General features: G+C 41.3%; 1 protein-coding gene and 1 non-coding gene across 10 annotated transcripts in view; both read left to right on the plus strand.

The window, feature by feature from the left end:
• Positions 1-207: 207 nt before the first annotated feature.
• On the plus strand, positions 208-281 carry LOC132762254 (small nucleolar RNA SNORD50). Its single transcript, XR_009630140.1, has one exon. It is a non-coding gene; the product is annotated as a small nucleolar RNA SNORD50 (small nucleolar RNA).
• Positions 282-7,848: 7,567 nt separating this feature from the next.
• The window catches only part of SYNCRIP (synaptotagmin binding cytoplasmic RNA interacting protein), a 22,953-nt gene continuing 6,733 nt past the window's right edge, over positions 7,849-24,068 (plus strand). For 6 of the 9 annotated variants that reach the window (XM_060752991.2, XM_060752992.2, XM_060752993.2 and 3 more), the window contains exons 1-9: positions 9,965-10,124; positions 10,795-10,913; positions 11,046-11,153; positions 14,454-14,567; positions 14,655-14,831; positions 19,284-19,419; positions 20,238-20,443; positions 22,624-22,773; positions 23,797-23,918. In XM_060752991.2, coding sequence (XP_060608974.1) covers positions 9,977-10,124; positions 10,795-10,913; positions 11,046-11,153; positions 14,454-14,567; positions 14,655-14,831; positions 19,284-19,419; positions 20,238-20,443; positions 22,624-22,773; positions 23,797-23,918 — 1,280 coding nt within the window. In that variant the 5' untranslated portion in view covers positions 9,965-9,976. Of the gene's footprint in view, positions 8,082-8,538; positions 8,616-9,964; positions 10,125-10,794; positions 10,914-11,045; positions 11,154-14,453; positions 14,568-14,654; positions 14,832-19,283; positions 19,420-20,237; positions 20,444-22,623; positions 22,774-23,796; positions 23,919-24,068 lie in introns of those variants that run through there. The other 3 variants (XM_060752998.2, XM_060752999.2, XM_060753000.2) reach the window with 3 other exon arrangements.

Raw genomic sequence — 24,068 nt, forward strand, 5'->3', positions numbered from 1 at the left:
GGATGGATTATTGTTCTGCAGGTGCATTTAGCAACACCTCTTGCACCAAAAGAAATACTGTTGGTTTGCTGCTGACAAACCTAATTAGGAGAAATGCGAACTATTTCATATTTTGTTTTTTCTTTCTTTTCAGACTTGACAAAGATGTATTGGGATAAAGGTAAGTGTATTAAATGCTTTTATTCAGTAAATCATGAGCACTGATATAATCATTGATGAGACTATCCCGAACCTGATTCCTTTGATGAAAAAACTGCCAATATGGATCCGGCTTCTGAGGTTATATCATTAGTCAATAGATTTGCTATTTAGTTTAAAGAAAACATTTCTAGTAACTTCTATTGATGCATATACTATTTTCTTGGCACTTTGTGTCTAGATTGGCAGCTGGAATTCAGGCAACAAGAGGGAAGAATTTAATTCAAGACCTTCAGTTTTGGATTGCAAATTACATCAAGTAAGTGTAATATCATTTATTAGAATGTGTGTCACATTTCTTTAGAAACCTAGTTTATGTGACAAGCTGTTAGTTTTATGGTAATTAACATTGCAGTCCTGACAGTTCTTACCAATAAGAAATACATTAAATATAGTGGAATATTTAAATAAGCATGCACTTTGGAGATGTTGGAAATCATACTTCAGCTTAGACTGGAGTTGCAGAACAGGCTGCTCTACATGGCTTCTTATCCTTGAAGGCATGCAGCAATCACTGTTTGTGCCTTAGCTGTATTGGTATTTCCAAAAGCAGGAAAATTTGTGGTGATGCTGGTTCAACTGAGCATAAACCTAGTAATATGTCCCATTGGTTTTTTTAAACAGTGATGTGAGAGTTCTTTAAGTGAAGACTGGATCACCTTCATGGGAAGAGGAAAGAGGTAAGGCATTTGAATTGGAAAGTGCAGTATAAAGAAACTAATGATCAGTGGTTCTCAGCAGGTCTATGGGATCACATTCTGGCTAAATTAAATGTAGTTGAAAGCCTTCCTTCAGGTAATAACACTTACAGAAAATTGAAGTGACTAAAATGCATCCCATAGAAATAGCCAGTATGCAGGCAGCATGTTACATATCTTGCTTCCATTTACCAAATAAATGGTCACTGAAAATAAAGCACTCCACCAAGTAAAAGTGCACACGTCACACCAACTATTTCAATAAAATACCACATTTTCTTTTAAAACGCAAGCTGTAGAAGTGGTTACCTGTGGCAGATGGGGAAGAATTTACCCTTCATAGCTGCTAAAGTAGCCTGCCCTGGCCTATTGGGAAAAGACAGGTGCAGAAGTACGTCTGTTAGTAGAAATTTAGAAGTGGGATCATCTGTTACTTTTTAGAACACAGTACATTGTCTAACTTTAAATTCCTTTATTTTACATTTTTAGCTCTAAGAAGTCAAATGAAGACATGGTTTGAAGTGTTCCCCCAAAGAAAATCATACCCGCATGTGACAAAATCAGCCTTAAGGATTTGAGCACACTAGTTTGGGAGCTGGCACTACAATTATGGAAAAGCTTCATTGGAATTAAAGTTTATGTGTGATGATGGATCTTAAATGTTTGAATGTAGCATTAAATTCTAATAAAATACTGAAACTTTATCCTTGACTGGTTTAGAACCTCCTCTTAATTGTGATGTTCTGGTTTTGAAAAGTGAAGGAAATGCTTTTTGATGGAAGATTCTTGGAAACATTCATACAAAATGAATCTAGTTTTGCTTTATTCTTTATAGCATTGTGGTGCCAAATTGCTATAAATATAAAGTATCTGTTCAACTGTAGGCACTATGAATCTTGTCCTCAGGAGGTGATATTCCTGTAAACATCTGACAGCACAATTATGTGCTAGAGAGGAAAGGAGCCATACAATCTAGCCTTCTGTGTGGCTACTTTAGTGCCACCATTTATTTTTTGAAGAGAAGCACAGTAGTTACATGCTTTTTGTGCAAGTGGTTCCAAGTTCAATCTGACGTCTTAGAGATAGGATTTATCAAAACACACCTGTATGCTGTCAATTAGGTAATATTGGGTTAATTGGTTATTCCTAAGACTACTTCAGTGGGCATGTGATAAACCCCTCAAACTGATGAAGCTTAGGTATTTATGTAGGTTAGGTGTTGAAATCCGAATAGGTACAAGGAGATATTTTTAGGACAGGTCACATATGTAAAGTCTGGGCGAGAAACACAATGACATTGAGAAAGTCCTAGTAAGCCTAGAATTTATGATAATTTGGTATTAAAATTGGCTTATCCCTCTCACAGTAATGACAGATTAGTTTAAAATTGCATTTTCGAATATTAGAACATTATTTGAAGCCAAAGATCTCAACACTTGTCCAATCAGAATCACCCCAAGAATAAACTGTTCTATCGTTCAGTTAGTTGCAAATAAACCAAAACTGGTGGAATGAGAACTTTCCAGGATCTGTAGGCTGCTACCCTCTTTGTAATTATTAGTAAAATTGGCAAGAATGGCATCCATTTCAAGCCAGCTGGAAGAAACCAGTGCTTTTTTAAAAGAGAATGCTGTACATCTGAAGTTTGGTAAAAATGCGAATGGGTAATGGGGGCCTCTAGTATTTGACTAAACAGAGATTTCAAATAGAAGGACCTCAAACCACCAAGAATGGTGCTGGCAGTGTAATGTTTAGGGTCTGCTTTAGTCATTCAGGACTTGGAGCAATTGTATCATTCAGACACGGAAAACTGGTTGGCAAAAGTGGTGGCCTGTCGTAGATAGCTGGTTCACAGCAAATTTCTTTGAAAGAAAATTGAATGAATGGGCACAGGTGAACTTCTCAAGGTGTGGTGGTTGCAAAGACTTCATTCAGAGAAGATTGCCTTTTCCTTTGACGTTGAGAGTACAACTTCCCCAATTTATTTACATGGCTGAGGGATATGGTCTCAGTCCAGTGCTCGAACACTACACACTGTCCTCTCATCAGATCACTTAAAAAGGGGCACTGTTTCTGAAGGAGAATATTAGATCACTTGAGAACTTGATCTGAAGTGGGCTGTACAGAACAATAAGGATCCTAAACATTCAAGCAGATGTGCAAGATGTTAATGAAGGGGACCCCAACCAAATTTTGGTTTTATCAACATTCAGTGAGAAGCAGAGCTTCATGAATGCTTCTGCAAAGGTGTTTACAGTGGCTTGTAGTTCTGAATGCACACAGACCATGTTATCACCAGCATATTTGAGTTCTATTAACACATGACCTTGGTTTTTTGCTTTCAGTCTGCTGAGGTTAAATAGCTTGCCATCCGTCTGACATGATTTCTACTCTGGTGGGAAGCTTCCCATCAACAAAGATTAAGTATCATAGCAACGAAGATGGAAAATCAGTTTGGGGCAGTAACACCCGATTCCGCCTCAAATGGGTCACTCTGGGAACCACTGCTGTCCTAGGCTGTTGTCATCATAGAGGAGCCGCACGATGGTCACAAATTTGTTAGGGCATCCAATTTTTTGGAGGATTTGTTTACTGAGATGATCTATTGTTCCTCATCTCGACATTTACTCCAGTCAAGAGTAGCTTGGCAGCTGTCACTCAGGGGACTTTTCCTGCAGCCACTCCTAAAGTGTGCAGCAACCCATGACAAGATCTGACAGCTAAATATGCTCTCTGAATTTGCAACAGCATTAAAGACTGGTTCTTCTGGCAGGAGGTCAGAAGAAGTTTTCAAATTCTAACTCTCAATATGTATTGGTCTTTAAACTGATATTACATGCTTTTAACTAATGTTACGGGTAGCATTTTATCCTGTTGCCTTACTTCATGTGTAAGAAACAATGAGGATAATGTCACAACCCAAAGAGGATCACAACTTTTTCTCACCGTTGTAGACACCTTTGAACAAAAATAGATTATTAAGAGTTCCAAAAGGCATTCTTCAAATTTGGGGAATGAACACTGAAATGGCAAATGAGATTCAAGGCAAACAAGTATAAAATGGCGTCATCTTTTCATATATACGAAAGGGATCTGAGCCCTTGACCGGTGATCTTGTTACGAGTGCTTGATACAAATCGTGATCCAATGTGTTGCAGATACTTGTAAAAATAAATAGAAGCTCTCCACCATCTTGTGCCGGCAAAGGTTGGCAGTTTGAATCTGGGGAGTAGGGTGAGCTCATGTGTCAGCTCCAGCTTCCCATACAGGAACATAGGACAGTAAAGCATCCAGGAATCTCCTGGGCAACATCCTTGCAGACAGCCAACTCCCTCACACCAGAAGCTACTTTGTTTCTCAAGTCACTCTTAACACGGGAAAAAATGAACAGATCTATTAGGACTTTCCTTATGCTCCAAATCTTTAACTAGAGAATGAGTATGTCATGGCCAGTGTTAAGATTCTTTTTGAAACCTTTAACATTTTAATACTTCAGGATGCTGTGTAACCACTCCCAGCAACAGCCAAAGGTTTCTTCAGCTCAAACAATACATCAAGCTAAGCCAAATGCAAACCTCAAAGCTTGCAAAACTAGTGCCTTGTTATATGCTGAAGCTGTTAATACACCCAATTAACTTGTGTCAGCTGTAACAGAAAAGGTTCTGATCCTTAATGTTACTTAGAAAAAGCCTGTTGTAAACCTCTAGTAGCAACATGCCCCTTCACTTTTTCTAAGTGACATTATTTACAACTTTATTTTAACTCTACTAGGCCTAACTTTCTGGTCACATCACAATGTTTTGCTGGTGTTAGTGGGAAAGACCAACTGCAGCTTCTTTCATTTGCATCCAAAACCCTACGTTGCTTCCCTTCATAATATCTGGAACCTTATTCATAATTTAACCACAAGTAGGAGTTTTAGAGTATTTCGTATCAGAATCTTTCTGGGTCATTTAGTCACCCTGAAGTGATTTGGCGTCCTTTTTTTGAAGGTAAATCCAAAGAAGTGAAGAGAGTAGATGGCAATGCTCTTCTTTCTTCCTTCAACTTGCAGTTTGCCAGAGTCCAGATTCCTAACTATAGTAGGCTTGTACTAGGATCAAGGAAGCAGAGCATCACATAAATGAATTTTGCGTATAGACTTGGGCCCCATCTCCAAAGTACTTCATTATGTACATGTATGCAGGTACAGATATTTTATATTGTGTTAATTTGCTTTATTTTATTTTGCTACTGTATGTATTTTATTCTGACGTCAATTTTTGTTGTTTGCATTCTGTATTTTTATTTTGCTGTATTGTATGTTTGGGTTTCATGTTAGCTGCCCCGAGTCCCCTTTGGGGAGATGATGGCAGGGTACAAATAAAGTTTATTATTATTTGAAACACAACACAACTAAATGAGCCCACAGCAGACAAGATCACTCTGCTGGCTGTTATATTGGATCACATGTCAGACACTCCCCAAGCATCTAGGACGGTGTGATGTATCAGCGAATAATGCGTGCAGACCCCAGTAAGGTGGCCTTTTGCACCTGGCAGATGGTAATTTTGTCAGCGCCGATTGTGTTTAAGTGCAGGCCAAGGTCTTTAGGTACTGCAACTAGGCCTGTTTGATCAAGAAAAAATTTGTTTCTAAATTCGATTCGTAATTGGGGTGTTTTTTTGTTTCGATATTTAAAATATTTACAAAACTTTCCAAAAAAATGTTTTGTTATTTACGAAATTTCGTAAATATTTACAAAACATTTTAGAAACAATTTTTTTCTTGATCAAACAGGCCTAGTAAGTGTGAATGTTGCAGTAATGGTCACCTTGATTAGCATTGAATGGCTTTCTCCCACCCTGGACATTCCATAGATAATATTAGATGATATAACTCTCCATTTGCCTAGTTTCCAACAGACCTCTGAGGATGCCTGCCATAGATGTGGGCAAAATGTCAGGAGAGAATGCTTCTGGAACATGGTCATATACAGCCCTGAAAACTCACACAAGCGGCCTCCGCGCGCCATCCGGCTCCGGCTCCTGCGCCCTCCTCCTCCTCGGGTGAGCGCGCGCGCGCCATCCAATCGGCTCCGGCTTCTGCGCCCCCCCCTCCTCCTCCTCCTCCTCCTCCTCCTAGCACTTCCTGCAACACAGCTGGGAGGAGGAGGAGGAGGAGGGGGGCGCAGAAGCCGGGAGCCGGATGGCGCGCGGAGGCCGCTTGTGAGCGCGCGCGCGCCATCCAATCGGCTCCGGGCGGCTTCTGCGCCCCCCTCCTCCTCCTCCTCCTCCCAGCTGTGTTGCAGGAAGTGCTAGGAGGAGGAGGAGGAGGGGGGCGCAGAAGCTGGGAGCCGGATGGCGCGTGGAGGCCGCTTGTGAGCTGCAACACAGCTGGGAGGAGGAGGAGGAGGAGGAGGGGGGCGCAGAAGCCGGGAACCGGATGGCGCGCGGAGGCCACTTGTGAGCACGCACGCGCCATCCAATCGGCTCCGGGCGGCTTCTGCGCCCCCCTCCTCCTCCTCCCAGCTGTGTTGCAGGAAGTGCTAGGAGGAGGAGGAGGAGGAGGAGGAGGAGGGGGGCGCAGAAGCCGGGAGCCGGATGGCGCGCAGAGGCCGCTTGTGAGCTGCAACACAGCTGGGAGGAGGAGGAGGGGGGCGCAGAAGCCGGAGCCGATTGGATGGCACGCGCCATCCAATCGGCTCCGGCTTCTGCCACGGTGCACTGCTGGGGTGCTTGGGAGCGCCGGATTGGCTCCCAGGCACCAGCAGCAGCACTCAGTCAGCACAGCAGCCTCCATCCCATTAACGACACGAGCTGAAGCTCGTAAAATATATGGGGCTGCTGTTTCGATATTTTTAAACCCTTCCGGGTTTGAAAATGTGTTTCGAAATCGCTTCGAAAATGGTAAAAATAACGATTTAATTACGAAATAACGAATTAACGAACTAAAACCGACAGGCCTAACTGCAACCAGTGTGAGGATCACCACTGGGACCACCTTGACTGGCTTGTGCCAGAGTCTTTGCAGTTTGATCTTTAAATCCTTATGTCATATCAGCTTTTCCAGTTGTTTCTCTTAAATCCTGCTGTCACCTGGGATTGCAACATCAACAGCCCATACTTATTATTATTATATTCCAAAAGCCCCAAAGGGGTTCTGCTCCCAAGCATTTCGGAGAATGGCTACTTATTATTATTGAGAAGTAAAGAACGGTTGAAGTATCACACTTTCAAATCCCCAGAACATAAACCCACCCCAAAACTTAAGTGTCAGACTTGTGTAAGGACCTGACTGTTCCCCAGGGTGCAGCAACACTGTTGGCAGTTCAAGTGCTGTCACACTGCATTCATGCTACAGTGTAGATGCACCCTCCGATTTCCAAAGGCCGGGGCAGGGTGGAGTCAGGCGAAAAAGAAGGCCTTCTCTCAGCAAGAACGTGGAATTCCTCCTCTTCCTGAAAAAGTACAGCGTGGACGAATGGGCCTTGTCCGCGCGTGCGCACCACAGACGCCTGGCACTAAAACTCACCCGCCAGCGAGGCCGGGCAGTAACCCTTCTGGATTGGTCTTTTCCGCGCATGCGCACCCACACTTGTTCCTCTTGACGGCTTGCTGGGACTAATACCGTGCGCCACCGAGGCGGGGAGATAGCCCTCCTGGATTGGCTTTGCAAGCCTTGTCAGCGCATGCGCATCACTCGTTGCTGCCTGCCTGCTGGAACTAAAACTCAGCCGCCAGCAATGTGGGGTAGTAAGCCTTGCGAATTTCCGCGCATGCGCACCCTCAACCACGCCGGAGTAAATCTTACCCGACAGCGATGTGATAACCCTTTGCGGATTGGTCCTGCTGGCAGCGCATGCGCGGAGGGGGCGATAACCCTTGTGGCTCTGCTCAGGAGACCCCGGCGTTGGGGCGACGCCAGCGCGCGTGCACGGCCCCGCCCCCTCCTCCTTCTCCCTCCTCCCCTCCCTCCCTCCCTTCAGCCGAGTGGAAGGAAGGGAGGGGGGAAGAGCTGGGGTTGGTTGGTGCCAGCAGCGGCGTGAGCGCTCGAGAGCGGCCGCCATTTTACGCAGGCTCCTCCACATTCTCCGAGCACACGCTGTGAGGGAGCCCGAGAGAAGGACGGGGCAGCCCCGCAGCCGCGCCCCCCGCCCGCCGGAGCCCTTTCGCTCGCCTCTCGCCACCCCCCCGCCCCGCACAGGTCAGCGAGGAAAGAGAAAGGAGGGAGGGGCGGCTGGAGAGAAGAAAGGAGGGCAGGGCGGGGGGTCTATTGAGGGGTGGTCAGGGAGGGAAGAAAGGAGGAGAAGGAGGGCGGGGGGCTCCGTGCTGGTAGCATGCTCTCGGCTAAACAATGGAGGCCTAATACTACTAGCCGTGGTATTAATCATGAGGATTAACTGGGGTGTTGGTGGTGGAGGAGGAGAGCGGCTGCCTAGGCCGCGCAGGGCATGACAGGGGGGGAGGAGAGGGGAAGGGGAGCGAAGGGGCTCCTCGCTCTCGCCCCTCCCTTCCCTTTTCCCTCGCGAAAGGGGCTCGCGCCGCCTCATTGTCCAAACGGCAGCGGCGCCATTCATTGGCCACGAGGCGCCTCGCGGGTTGGGTGGGGTGGGGTGGGAGGCAGGATGGGAAAGGCCCAAGGAAGGGGAGAGAGAGGGAGGGACTGTCACCGGCGGGCCTTCTGAGCCGAAGGGGAAAAGGTCCCACCTCACTCAATATTAGGAAGAACTTCCCAAGAGTAAGGCTGCCTCCAAAATGTGGTGGTGGGGGGCTTCCTTCTCCTTTAAGTACTGCTTGGGTTGTGTCTTCCTGCCGAGGGTGGAATGGGGTGGCTCTTGTTCTCCATATTGGAGTTTGGGAAAGCGTGCTGGTGTGGTGTTCTCGCCTTGCTCTCTCTGCATTGTTCCAGACCATGGGAAGGTGGCGTGCGCTCATTTTGTTCCCATGTCATATATGTGTGTGTGTATGTGTGTGAAACCTGCTTCCCATTCTCTCCCTGCCTTTCCGCTCCCTCCCTTCCCGCGTGGTGGCCGGAGAGGGCCCTGGGTGTTGCAATTCTTCTCCAGGAGGGGGGGAGGGGGCGGGGGGAGGCAATAGGCTGCCTTTCCGGCAAAGGAGGAGGAGGAGGGAGGGAAGAAGGGAAGTTGGTCGCCGGAGGAAGTTGTAAGACATTTGAACGCGTCGAGCACGTGTTTTCGTCGGGCTCATGGCGGCCTAGTAGGAAGCGCTTTGTTCCTTGGGCTTGGGGCGCAGCTTCACGGTGGAATGAATGCAGCTCAGCACCACTTCAACTGCCGTGACTCCTTGCTAGGCAATCTTGGAGGTTGTAGTTTGGTGAGGCCCCAAGACGTGTTGCCATTTTAGAGGGCTGGAGCCTGTCTGTGGAACTCTCAGCCCCGGAGTGTGGTGGAGGCCTTTAAACAGAGGCTTGGATGGCCATCTGTTGGGGGTGTTTTGAATGCGATTTTCCTGCTTCTTGGCAGCGGGTTGGACTAGATGACCCATGAGGTCTCTTCCAATTCTATGATTCGCCAGACTACAACTCCCAGGATGCCATAGCATGGAGCCATGGCAGCTAAAGCGGTGTCAAGCTGCCTTCATCCTGCAGTGTACATTCGCCCATGTTGGTTTTTAGGGCCTGTCCATTAAAATGATATAGCAGGCGTAGTGTAGATGGGCTCAACCATGGCTCAAAATGGTGTGGTTAGGGTCAGCACATAAGTGGATAGCGGTGGTGCACGGTTGTGTCTGCACGTTTCCTCTTTTCTCTGCTTCTTGTGTCATTTTCTAACTTTTCCGGAGCTACTTAGGGTGTGCTAGAAAGGTAGGGCCGTGAGTCAGAGTTTGGCTGGGCCGTGTGTAAAAGCCTGCAGTGTACTATTAACATCTCTGCTAAGCTGTGGCTGTAGGAATATGCCTTTGGTTGGTTCTTTCGTTGGAAAAATAGACTTCTAAGCCCCTTGATGTCCAGAGTGGTAGAGAAAGCCAGCTAAGCTCTCATCACCTAGGAGGCAGCTGCATGTATTGACACCCAAATCGTGTGGCTTTAAGGACCGTAGCTTAATTATGCCTATTGCGTTTGAACAGATATCTGGAAACATGGCTTCTGAACATGTTAATGGGAATGGTACTGAAGAGCCCATGGATACTTCTGCTGCAGTTACCCATTCTGAGCATTTCCAGACATTGCTTGATGCTGGTTTACCACAGAAAGTTGCTGAAAAACTAGACGAAATTTACGTTGCAGGTAAGAAGTAAAACTTGCAAAGTCACTATTTTCTATTGGACTTTTCCTTGCTTTGGGCCAAAATAGCAACTTTTTGTGGTTTCCAAAAAAAAGTATGGGGACTGCAGATTTCTTTGTAATATGCAATGTTTATACTACCCGACAGCAGCCTCTGGTACTGAGCAAAGGGGTGGTGGTGAGGGAAGGCACTTGGAACGTAGAGCTCAGGAATAGTTGATAGTGGATTATAGTTGTGTATACTTGGAGCACTGTGTAGTGTAGCAAGTGAAATCTAATTGTGTGCATCTCTGATTTTAATGGTTGGTCCCATCGGTGTTATGGAGCATTCCGTTAAGTTCTGGAGAGCTGCTTTGGGAGAGCAGTAGAATTGTTGAGTGATTTTGTCTAATAACTTACACTATTTTGAGTCTTTGAAGAAAATATTTTATGTTAATTCAATTCATCCTTCTGTGGAAATCTTGATTTTGTTTAGAACGTGGCAAAAAATATAGTATCATTTATATGTAAGTACTAAAGTATATGGGAGGATTAAGGTACTGTGCAGACTAATGTAATTTTAAAATTAACAAATCTAACTTAATAATTGATATACTGACCAGTGTATTTACTTCTAAAATACAATAAAATGGCTGTTTGAAAAATGTTACACTCTAAATATTTCTTTTTCCAGGGCTAGTTGCTCACAGTGATTTAGATGAAAGAGCTATTGAAGCTTTAAAGGAATTTAATGAAGAAGGTGCATTAGCAGTGCTTCAGCAATTTAAAGACAGCGATCTCTCTCATGTTCAGGTAATGTACGACATGGATGTTTTCTTATTCATTGATTATCCAATAGTTTGTGCTACTGCACGTGTACTATTGCAAATAGTAGAATAATATATAGTTCAGCTGTGATTAAATCTATCTATATTATTATTTTAGAACAAAAGTGCCTTTTTATGTGGTGTCATGAAGACATATAGGCAAAGAGAAAAACAAGGGACCAAAGTGGCAGACTCCAGCAAAGGACCAGATGAGGCAAAAATCAAGGTATATTTTTAAATAAGACATTTTATTCTTTGTGTTTTATGTACCTTTGACACTTCAGTACTTTGCTAGCAGTGTGTATGCAAAGTAGTTTGTGCTGAAATATCTAACAGCATATTGGGTTTATTAATTCAGGAATGGGGTGCTGAATGTCTGGGACATAAGAATTTCATTATTTCCTTTGTAAGGACTGCATGGAGGAACAGGATCACTTGCTATCTATGCCATTATTCCTTTATAGAGATGTGTCACACTCCACTCAACAATGCTGCTGTCTGAAATGTGTCCTATGTAGCATCTGATAAAGGGAGATGTTAGGTCACTTTCAAGTGCCATTCTGACTAGGCCTGTTTGATCAAGAAAAAATTTGTTTCTAAATTCGATTCTTAATTGGGGTGTTTTTTTGTTTCGATATTAAAAATATTTACAAAACTTACCAAAAAAATGTTTTGTTATTTACGAATTTTCGTTATTATTTACAAAACATTTTAGAAAAAAAAATTTTCTTGATCAAACAGGCTAAGTGTGAATGTTGCAGTAATGGTCACCAATGGCTTTCTCCCACCCTGGACATTCCATAGTATTAGAGAGATGATATATAACTCACCATTAGTTTCCAACAGACCTCTGAGGATGCCTGCCATAGATGTGGGCAAAATGTCAGGAGAGAATGCTTCTGGAACATGGTATACAAAGTCACACAAGCCGGATGGCGCGCGGAGGCCGCTTGTGAGCGCGCGCGCGCGCCATCCAATGGGCTCCGGTTCCTGCGCCCCCCCTCCTCCTCCTCCTCCTCCTCCTCCTCCTCCCAGGAGGAGGAGGAGGGGGGCGCAGGAACCGGAGCCGGATGGCGCGCGGAGGCCGCTTGTGAGCGCACGCGCCATCCAAGCGGCCTCCGGCTTCTGCGCCCCCCTCCTCCTCCTCCTGGGAGGAGGAGGAGGAGGAGGAGGAGGGGGGGGGGGCGCAGGAACCGGAGCCGGATGGCGCGCGGAGGCCGCTTGTGAGCGCACGCGCCATCCAAGCGGCCTCCGGCTTCTGCGCCCCCCTCCTCCTCCTCCTCCTCCTCCTCCTCCCAGATGGGAGGAGGAGGAGGAGGAGGAGGAGGGGGGCGCAGGAGCCAGAGCCCATTGGATGGCGCGCGCTGCGCGCTCACAAGCGGCCTCCGCGCGCCATCCGGCTTCTGCCATGGTGCACTGCTGGGGTGCTTGGGAGCGCCGGATTGGCTCCCAGGCACCACTGCAGCACCACTCAGCAGCAGCCTCCATGCCATTAACGAGCGGAGCTTCAGCTCGTAAAATACATGGGGCTGCTGCTTCGATATTTTTAAACCCTTCCGGGTTTAAAAATATTGTTTTGATATCGCTTCGGATATGAAAAAAAAACGATTTTAATACGAAATAACGAATTAACGAAACGAAACCTACAGGCCTAATTCTGACACCTATGGTTGGTTGTTGACATTGGCATTATACCATAGTTTAGTAGTCTTGGTACCCAGTCCAAACACTTGGTGTTAACATTAAGTTTTGTTGGCTTATTTTTTTCTTTTCTGAAGGATATTCTTTGATATTTGTTCAGACACAGATGACTCAAGAACTTTTACTATCACTCCATCACATTGTAATCTGATCTGATTGTGTAAGCTAGTTGTAAGTAAGTTAGGAACTGCACATTCTGATACTTCAGAGACCCTGATAGATCTTGTGATTAATCCATTAGAGCTCTTGGGGGATTACCCCAAGGGTATTTGCATCACTGATTTTTATGCAAGAGACGCAATACAAATATTTCAACGTGTTCTGACAGGAATAATGACAGCTTTCTGAAGGGTAATTTTTTAAGGCTTAGAAAGATACATTCAAACTGAATAGAAAGGTATTAATATAGGTACATTTTCATCTACATGTCCCACTCCTTGGTTTGCTTCCATTTTGCACTAAATTCTGCAATTCCACTCAGAAACCAACCAAAGAAATAATATTCCATATTGACATCTGTTTATGCATGTTGAGATGCATAGTGGATCCAGAGGGGATGTACATAAGGCTCAATCTCCTCACAGGGCTTATATAACTTCTGGAGAGCTTTGCTAGTCTTCCAGAGTTTGATGTTGGGGTGTATAAGGACTGCATGGAGAACAGGGTCACTTGCCAGCTATACCACTATGCCTTGTTAGTCACAGCTGTGGAGGTCTGTTGTTGAATTCTGCCCACATTCTTAGGATTAAGAAATGAGGCTGCCTTGGAACCAATACTCAGAATAAGAATATTTCAGGTCATCATGCAGTGACACAAAATCTGCTCTGCCCTCCATATCTAGATTAATTCAGAAACGTGTGTTTATGGTTGTTAAACAAATGAGATGTGGAAACCCTTTGCGATTGACTACTAATCATTGAAGACCTACCAAATTCCACTCCGCCTTCTTCCTGCTTTTGCTCTAAACAGTGGTTCCCCATACAATGACATATGTGACTGGGCAATATCATCCCTCCCTGAATTCTTGGAGTGTATATATTTCATATAGAACTGGGGTCTTGTCTGCATATGGATACAAAGAAATGTTGAATATCCTGATAAAATACATAGAGGGACATCCTAGAGTAGGGTGTCAAATTCATTTTCACCAAGGTCCACGTCAACTTTATGGTTGTCTTCAAAGGGTTATTTGCAATTTTAAAAGGCTGTATAAATGTAACTACTCCTTAACATATTATAACATAACCCAAGACACCATATCGCACACCATCCTCATCCATTAGTTATGTACTGAAAATAACAAACAAAACAAAATGCAAGCACAACTGTTCCAATGTATTAAAATGCTGTATTTAAAAAAATGCTTGCTGTTTCCCAAATAGGCCTATGCCGCATAGGCCGTATAAAATGGCATGGTGGGCTGTATTTGGTCTGTGGGCCTTGAAGTGGATACGTATCCTAGAGGGATAAATTTGCCGATACAGTGCATTTACTTTGGCAGCTATGTAACCAACAGAGATTTGCATGATCAGAAAAAGAAAAACAGTTTTAAAGTCTTTGCAAGGGATTCAGGATTGAACTATAAAACCATTCTATCGGCATTGTCTCCTTTTGTGCACAAAAAAATTGGCTTGCGAAAAATTGCTCACTAGAAAACAATATAGTTGGGGTTATATTCAAATCCTGAATAACTGCAAATTTTTGAAACGTAAGAGATTGTAGAGCTAAGTAATTTACAATCATGCATTTCCTTTTTTCAATTTGGATAAATTGTAGTGTTGAAAAAAAAATGTAGTTACACTAATTAAAAACTCTGAATTTGAAGGCACTTTTGGAGAGAACGGGGTACACACTTGACGTAACGACTGGACAAAGGAAGTATGGTGGTCCTCCCCCTGAGTGTGTCTATTCAGGACAACAGCCTTCTGTTGGCACTGAGGTAAGCAAAATAATATTTTGGGGTGGAAATTGTTGCATTTCCATGTTTACCCATGTGTGATGTGTTGAAAACAAACTTTTCTTACAGATATTCGTGGGTAAGATTCCAAGGGACTTGTTTGAGGATGAGCTTGTTCCATTATTTGAGAAAGCTGGGCCTATTTGGGATCTGCGTTTAATGATGGATCCACTGACAGGTCTAAATAGAGGATATGCTTTTGTCACTTTCTGTAACAAAGAGGCTGCACAGGAAGCTGTTAAATTGGTAAGTTTCTCCTCATTGTGGTCTGGCACCTTTGCTTCCATGTGTAAGTTAGATTTCTTTAGATGTAACTTTGAGAACTTGTGCATTATTTTCTTATGGGCAAATTAAAATTAAGAGCCATTTTATCTTCCATTTCTCTGGAAGATGACTAAATTGAGCATTTCAATATCCTCTTCAGCACAGCATCCTGAAGCCAGTGAACCAGAGTACATGTCACAATAAAAATTGCATAGAGTTCTGGCTTACTTTGTTGTTGTTGTTCATTCGTTCAGTCGTCTCCGACTCTTCGTGACCTCATGGACCAGCCCACGCCAGAGCTCCCTGTCGGCCGTTACCACCCCCAGCTCCCTCAAGGTCAGTCCAGTCACTTCAAGGATGCCATCCATCCATCTTGCCCTTGGTCGGCCCCTCTTCCTTTTGCCTTCCACTTTCCCCAGCATAATTGTCTTCTCTAGGCTTTCCTGTCTCCTCATGATGTGGCCAAAGTACTTCAACTTTGTATCTAGTATCTTTCCCTCCAGTGAGCAGTCGGGCTTTATTTCCTGGAGGATGTACCAGAGTACATGTCACAATAAAAATTGCATAGAGTTCTGGCTTACTTTACCAAACCAATATGTTGGTATATGCTGCTAACTTGTCCTCATTTGACTTGTCCTATGCAGTGAAAACTTTAGTGCTTGTGCATTTTAAAGGATTATGTGTAAACATGTCCCCTTCAGGTTTTTGTGCTATTAATGTGCCAGAGTTTTCAGGAAAATACTACAGTATTTTTGTGTATGGTGATGTGAATAGCTAGTGATGGCACTGAAGGAATGGAGATTCTCATTTCATTGAGCTGATATAAAGTGCTGTCTTACATGTGATAATCTGAAAATGTTTGGTGGTACTCATTTCCTAAGAGGAATTGTGAGGTGGATAGTGTCATCAGTCATCCACAAGAAAAAGGGGTATGTTGATGCCAAAAGAATGATGCAACACAGGCTCTTGTTTTTTCTTGATTAGTGTTAACATGTCACAGTGTATTTGTACCACAAACTCTTCTAGATTGTGGTGTTTCGAAAAGACAGACCCGATTTGAAATCGCTATATCTCTGCAACCATGAATCGGCCATGAATAAAACTTACCATTTGAAAGGATAAGGCATAGTTTCCAAATGACTACTGTAGACGCCTCTCCCAGTGCATGAACAGCTCCATGTCTCAGTCATTCACAGAATTGCTGCCCTGCAACATAAGCCTCATATTGCTCCCATTTGTGGAGTTACTTTTTAGATTTCATTCTGGCTCAAAATAGTTGGTAAAACTTGATATCTCATTAAACCATTTGTAACTTTTTGAAACATATTACCATCATGAAATATGCAGACTTGAAATTGGGTCCATTATTTTAAAACATTGTAGTAAGGTATATAATTTTGCATATCCTTGGGGTAGGGGAGTTCTCAACTTCCACAATTTCTTGTTTTGTAATGGGAGTTGTAGTCTAGTAGGATCTGGAGTCCCATATGTTTCCACACCAATTGCAAGGAATTATTTTGATGTCACTGCTGGTAATTGATGCGATTTTTCACATTTTACTCTTTTAAAGAATCAGGTGAAACTTGAATGCTTCCTTCTTGGTATTTGAAAAAATAATTCTTAGCGAAACTGTGCATGGTTTCAAAGTTCTGACATCTTGTGCTGGTCTACCCACCTTTGATTTCATTGCTGTATTTAAATATATAGTTAATATACACCTAATTGGGTTTCTTTTATAGATATGCAAACTTTAGTTCAGTACTACAATTAAATTTGTAGTTATTATCCCATCTAATTTTCTTTATTTAAAGTAGTGTTTTTTCTCCTCCAGGTGTTGTGGACTTCAGTTCTCAGAAATCCCAGCCAGCTCACCAGCTGTTAGGAATTGTGGGAGCTGAAGTCCAAAATATTGGGAGGAACAGAGTTTGAGAAACACTAAATAATACCAGCCTAGCAAATAAACTGATAAATTATTTGCCCATTATAATTTTTAGACAGGTCAGCAACTATTTCTAAGACCATAGTCGTGCACTTACCTTGCTTTTTAGGCTAAGTGTTAGCCTAAAACATCCTGATTAATAAGCATTCATTGTGTGATTGAGTGTGATTTGTAGTATTTATCAAAACATGACACAAAGTTGGTACAGGACAAAAGTCATGTTTTCTTTAATTTTGACTGCAAAGTAGTCCTAGTATACCTAGTTTCACTTAAAATAAACGTAACCAAAGACTTTCCCACATCTTACTTGAAGATTAATTGCATGTGTGCTTAGTTGCTGGCTTCCCATCTAGAGAATGAGTACAGAAGAGTGATTACAGCTATCTCTGCAAAGCTTTAAGAGCCTAGGGATAGTTATAACTCTCTATAACCAATAATTAGTAAAAACATGTCAGGCAATTTGATTTTTTGTAAAAGATTATAGTACTTGGGAGTAAAGTTGAAGGTAGTAAGAAAAGGGAAATATTTGTCTTAAGGAAGCCATGGCCCCAAGTTTGAAACAATTAATAATAATGTGTCTTCGAAGTCTCTTTTATATTTTCAGAGCAATGGCATCAATAGATAACAAAGCAGTGCCAGAATGCATCTGTCCCATGTAATAGATTTAGGTGCACTGTATTGAAGGACCAAAAGAAAAGAATGGGAGAACAAACTAGATCTTTCATCTAGTCATTGACAACTCAGTTAGTCAAAACAGTAGGGCATCATGGATCACAGCCAGCCTTAATTTTATACTGTAATTATATACTTATAAAGTTATGATCCACTGTGTTCCAAGATTATTCTGAGTATAATTAAGCCTGGATTCAGATCTTGCCTTTTAAAAACCTATAGTAGTGTGTGTAAGGCAGTTCATGGTTTATCTATCCCCCCACAAAGTGAGATAAATTGCTCATCCATTAAATTGCTTTTTTAAAATCCCTATTTTTTATAATGCACCGTGATCTAGATGGCAGCGAATATTGCTATAGTTCAAACTATTTTGTGCTTTTATAGTTAAGTATCTTGCTTCATGGGAAGTGGGAAGGGTTGCTGTTTTGTGTTCTGTGACTACAGTTTGCTGTTTGCTTCTAAAATACCAGTTTTGTTAGGTATGAAAAGTTGGTCCTTCTAGGAACATTGGCTTGTTTCTGTGCACTACTACCTCAGAACTGTTACAGTGGTTCATAGCTTTCTATAAATCACAGTGGACTGACTTCATACTTTGTAGCCATAACTGCAAGGTCCACCAAATGCAAAATGGAGTAATTTTGAGCCCACAAATTTGTTCATTAAACTGAACTAAATGTAGCTTGCACTCCTTTCATGCAGAAGTTGCTTGCTTAATTTCAGCAATGGAATTTAGGTCAGTGGGGGCACAGTCACTTTATTAGTACTATGTTTAAAAAATGGCAGTCAGGAATCCTCGCCAATGTTTTGCAATCAATTTCAGACGTCTTCCAGTAGATGTTAATCTACCTTCTGCCCATCCCAGTTATAAACTATGCTGAGAACTTGTTACAATGTGATTCTGTGCACTGCTGCCACAGAATTTGTTTATTTCAAAAATATCAATTATATGTTAAAGAATCTTTGGAATTCCATTATGAGGAGTGTCTGATGTCTGCACTGTCCATTTGATGCAGTTTGAATTTAGCTTCAACAAACATCGACAAAAGTGAGAAAGAAAACCCTTAATGGGCATCAGTGCTGTGTGATTTGTGTAATCATTATCCGGCCCTCAAAACTGGTTCCAGGATTTCTTATGTAATCATGTTCACAGAAAAAACACTTTTTTTCCAATAAAGACTTAAAATTGCATTAAATCGTCAGTGTAGATACCCCTGTGATGGTTCTATAGAGAGCAAAGTTGCTTAAAATGAACAGAGATCCTTCATGCTATTAATAGAATACAAATAAAATAATTTTTCACTTTTCTTTGTTCAATTTGTATTTTTAATATAAGAGAATACAAAACTGTATTAGTTTATTGCTGAAGTCCTCTGTATTGTGGCTCATGCAGTTGAGAACGCATTGTCATATGGGGAAAATAGCTGAACTATAAAAAGTGAAGCCTGAAGTTCACAATGCTAAATACTTGTGTTAGTAATGGAAACATTCTTAAATCTTCATTTCTGAACAAACACAACCTGCATTCAGAAATATGACTATATTTGCCTGGAATATCAGTATGCAAGGGTTCTTGTAGCACCTTAGAGACTGATAGCTTGGTAACAAGCTTTTGTAGACTAACTCTACTTATGCAGAAGAAGTAGACTTAATCTGTGAAATTGGTGCTACCAACTTAGTTGTCTTTTAGTTTCTAAGATCCTAGTAAAATCCCTGTGCATATTGACAACCTGCATTGGCATTTTTCAGTAAAACTAACACATGGGATGTGTGAAAGAATAAACAATTTAGGATAACTTACCTTTGTATAACTTTCTTTCTTCTAGTATAATAATCATGAAATTCGTTCTGGAAAACACATTGGTGTGTGTATCTCTGTTGCCAATAATAGGCTCTTTGTTGGCTCTATTCCTAAGAGTAAAACCAAGGAACAGATAGTTGAAGAATTTAGCAAAGTAACAGGTAAGTTACTGGGTATCTTGGGTGTGTGAAAAAAAAGTAAAACATTCCTTGTCAAGTGATCAGTGATGATTTTTTTCACCATCTTTCGGCTGATGTTGAATGATGATAACATTGTAAACTGAGATCATAAGGAGTGTTTTAAAGGAGAAAAGAAGTTAATCAATACCTAATGCTGTTACCTCCATCTGTCATGCTGTCATCAAATGAGCTTGCCTAGCTGTATTTCAGTATTTGTCTTGTTTTCCCGAAGAGGGAAGGAACATATTTCCATTAAAGGGGACAATCTGCTGTCTTGCTAAATGGTATCATGCAATTAGAACAGTCTTGAACATTCCATGACATTGCTAGAATACGCTTTCATTGGTCCAGTATTTCAGTTTAGGACAATATAGTATAGAAATACTGTATTTGACTGTTGACTGAAATACTTAACATCACATATTTGACCCCATGCATGATGAGCACATTGAGTTAAAGCTTTTGTCTTCTCAGTTAGGGATTGCTTCTCTGTATAGGCAGATATCCTAGATGGAGAATGTATAAAGTCTCCTTAAAGCTTCATAATTTTTGTTGGGAAGGCACCTGTGATGGACAGAAGTGAATGGAATATGCATAAGAAATGTGATCTCACTGATACAGGGTATAAGAAAGAATTCTAGAAAACTTAGTAGTTTGTATTGCTACATATGTATTAAGTGATGAAATGGGGATATATCAAAATATTAATGGGCATATACTATTTTGATAAATGTAATTATTGCTATATGTTGCTGTATCTTACACGTGAGTTAAACCTATCCAATTGGCTTCAATTTCAGAGGGCCTCACAGATGTAATACTGTATCACCAGCCTGATGACAAAAAAAAGAACAGAGGTTTTTGTTTCCTTGAATATGAAGATCACAAAACAGCAGCACAAGCCAGGCGTAGGTTGATGAGTGGAAAAGTGAAGGTCTGGGGTAACGTCGTTACTGTTGAATGGGCTGATCCTATAGAAGATCCAGATCCTGAAGTCATGGCAAAAGTAAGATATTGTGGTTTTCCCCCATTTGGGGTGGGGTGGGGGTGTTGCTGGATTTTTTCCCCCTAGTCTTCAAAGTCAGTTCAGATACCTACACCTACAGCAGTCTGAAAAGCAAAGTCAGTTTGTTTTGTAAGATATAGGATTACATATACAAAGTGTTGTATAAGGTTTGACCCTTGCACATAATTGTTTTTGCTATAATTTGGAAGGCCTTCAAGAGCAAGAATTTATGCAGAAGTTTGCTCAGATCTTTAACCTAATGTGCAGGCATGATAGCATATTCACACGTAGGGTGGGGCTCAAGATTTCTGGCTATGAAAGACTTTGATGCAGTGAAAGCAGCTTACCATTGGAGGGGGAGACAATACTTTTGCTAATATCTGATCCTTCTGCAGCCACCAGCAGTATATTCAAGAGGACCAATCAGTTTTTAGAGCAGATTTCTTACAAAAATATTACAAAAGCACCCGATCCTGACTATTCTTTGATATTAAGAGGGTGCAAGCTCTGCTTAGTACTTAAAAGGGAGACTGACAATGAATACTAGATACTGTGGGCTATATTTGAGAGCAGTGGTCCTCAACCTATAACTCCCAGAAATCCCAGCCGGTTTACCAGCTGTTAGGATTTCTGGGAGTTGAAGGCCAAAACATCTAGGGACCCATAGATTGAGAACCACTGTTTTAGAGGAAAGAATGAGCAAAACCTACTCTTGAGTATTCCTTGCCTAAGAAAACCCTATGAAATTCATGAGGTTGCCATAAATTGACAGGTGACTTGAACATGCACACACACAAGGAGATTTTTTTTGGGGGGGGGGGGGGAATTGGTAAGGTTGACCCCCTCCTAAATTCTTGCAGTGGTAGAATTGAAGCTACAGCTACAAAGAGTTCAACAAAATTAACAAATAATAGGACTGATGTAATGATATTCACTAAATGTAATTCTCATTTTTAGAATGACTTGGGAATAATTTTAATTTTAAATGTGCTCTCAATCATACTTACTTTGTAATTAATGAGATATGTTTTCATTGTTCAGCTTGTAATCATCAGTCTGGTCTTGCAAGATTAGATAGTTTACAATTTACAGTTTTGAATTTCAAGATTTTAATCCCCTATTTTGTATCCGTGAGAAACTTTTTTGCCTTCAATTTAACGATGTCCTTAATATATTTATTGAAACGCAATTATTTTACATCTCACCCTCCAATTCTTCTATAAAAAATGTAGTTACCTGTTGGTATAAGCCTTCAGTTTCAGTAATGTATGTGCTCAGTTCCTCCAGATGTAAAAAGTGGTGTCTTTGAGGCAACAGTCTTAACATCAAAACTACTAATGTCATTTTATCCATGCTTATCAGAGGTTTCGTTGTTGGGATTTGGGATAGCAAAACAGTTTCAATCAAACATACACAGCACTGCAAAAATAAACAGACTAAAATCGAAATTTCTAGGAGGAAAATTATTTTTTAAATTAATATTTGTAAACTTGAAATCGGTGATCTGAATATAATTGAAGTGGAAACAATTGTGTATCTTTAGTTAGGATATACTGAAACAGTAAAAATAGTGGCCAGAATTTTACATCAGTCTACATTTTGTAACTTTACAAATCCGTAGCTACATTGAATAAATACAATGAAATTATGTTAGTAGCTTGTGAAGGTGGCTATCTGGTTACTTGCAAATGTGCTCCAACATATATGAGGCACTGTTGTTGTGCTCTGGCATTTCCCAGGTATGATTGAATACATGTTGGGGAACACCCTGATGTGCATCAGGGCCATTAGGCACCAGGACATTGCACAACAGATAATATATGTTGTTATATCACAGTAAGCCCTAAGTGAATATGGATGTTGAGACATTACTCAGTTCAATTTTGCCATACAACAGGTCATTTAAAAAGACATAAATTCCAAGGACAAGACAAGACAGTGTCAATAGAAGCTGTCATTTGAAATCTTTAATGGGAATTTCAAATTTTAAGAGATTGTTTAGAACAGGCATGGGCCTACCAGCTGTTAGGAATTGTGAGAGTTGAAGTCCAAAACACATGGAGGGCTGAAGTTTGCCCATGCCTGGTATAGAAGCTAAATGTACTAAGTATATTCTTGACAAATGTAATTATGAAAAAAATGCATAGCTTTTTCTTAATCAAGTGGATACTTTGTTTCAGGTAAAAGTGTTATTTGTGCGGAACCTTGCGAATTCAGTCACAGAAGAAATATTAGAAAAGGCTTTTAGTCAGTTTGGAAAACTGGAAAGAGTGAAGAAATTAAAAGATTACGCTTTCATACATTTTGATGAACGTGATGGTGCTGTAAAGGTAGGTTTTTAGTGACAGTGAAGTTACTGCGATCGATCAAATTCTTTTAAAGCCTGCTATGATCATTAGCTAAAATAATTTCTTTTTAAAGTGCTTGTCCTCTACACCATAGCTATGGGTTCTGCTCTGTTCTCGGTGGTTCACTATATAATATCATTTCAAAGCTGAATGCTAAACGTTTAACAAAAGAAAAGAATATATAAGATCATTAATAAATTGTATAATAATCGATTAAATTGTGTGTTAAAAGGGGAGGTTTTGGTGTCTTTGCCTTGTATTTTTGTGCAGCATTTTTGTTAAATGTCATGTATTGCATACACAACTGGTATAAGTATACCCACTGATATTTGAGACTCAGGGTGCAGCTATACAGTAGTTCGATATTACTTGAACTGCATGGCTCAATGCAGTGGAATAATTTAAGCTGTAGTTTTACACGGTCTTTAGCCTTCTCTGCCAAACAGTGCTAGTGTCTCACCAAACCAGAAATCCCATAATTTCATAGCATTGAGCCATGGCAGTTAAAATGTTGTCACACTGCATTAATTCTACAGTGTAATGCACCATTAGTCATAATGTAAGTTTCACTTTATTTTCCTGCATATCCATTCAACAAACATACTTATACATCAGTCCAACTTCATATCCTTTCTTAATTTTTTTCCTCCATGGTCCATGCAGTTTTCTATTACCTCTTTGGTTTAAAGAAATTTATTTTTTAAGTTGAGCCTTTTTACAATAATCTGTGTAACTTTATGTTGTTCCTAGAGATTTTTTTTTCAAGTATTTGATTTTCTGTTCATAGCTTTGTATAGATTTGACTTCCTTATTGCAGATAACACTTTGAAAACCTACACAGTAACTGATCAAGGAATTTTAATCAGGATGTATAGTGGACAGGACATAGTCCCAGATCTTTATCTCCCACTAACGGAAAATATCTACAAAGGTTGTGCTCATAGCATATTTTTATCATAAAACTCTTTAAGAATTCGTTTTACAGTTTAAAATTTTCCTCCACAGGCAATGGAAGGCATGAATGGAAAAGAATTAGAGGGAGAAAATATTGAAATTGTTTTTGCAAAGCCACCAGATCAAAAAAGGAAAGAAAGGAAAGCGCAGAGGCAAGCTGCTAAAAATCAAATGTAAGTGTTGAAGTAATGAATCTGACACAAACATTCCTGTTACATATTTTGGGAATGAAATATTCTACTCATTTTTAAATGGCCATATACCATGGTAACATTAGTAATAAATAAAATGTGTATTTTGTGCCAAAGAACATGGTTCTGTGA

This window comes from Anolis sagrei, chromosome 1, assembly GCF_037176765.1.
Source record: "Anolis sagrei isolate rAnoSag1 chromosome 1, rAnoSag1.mat, whole genome shotgun sequence".
NCBI lineage: Eukaryota > Metazoa > Chordata > Lepidosauria > Squamata > Dactyloidae > Anolis > Anolis sagrei.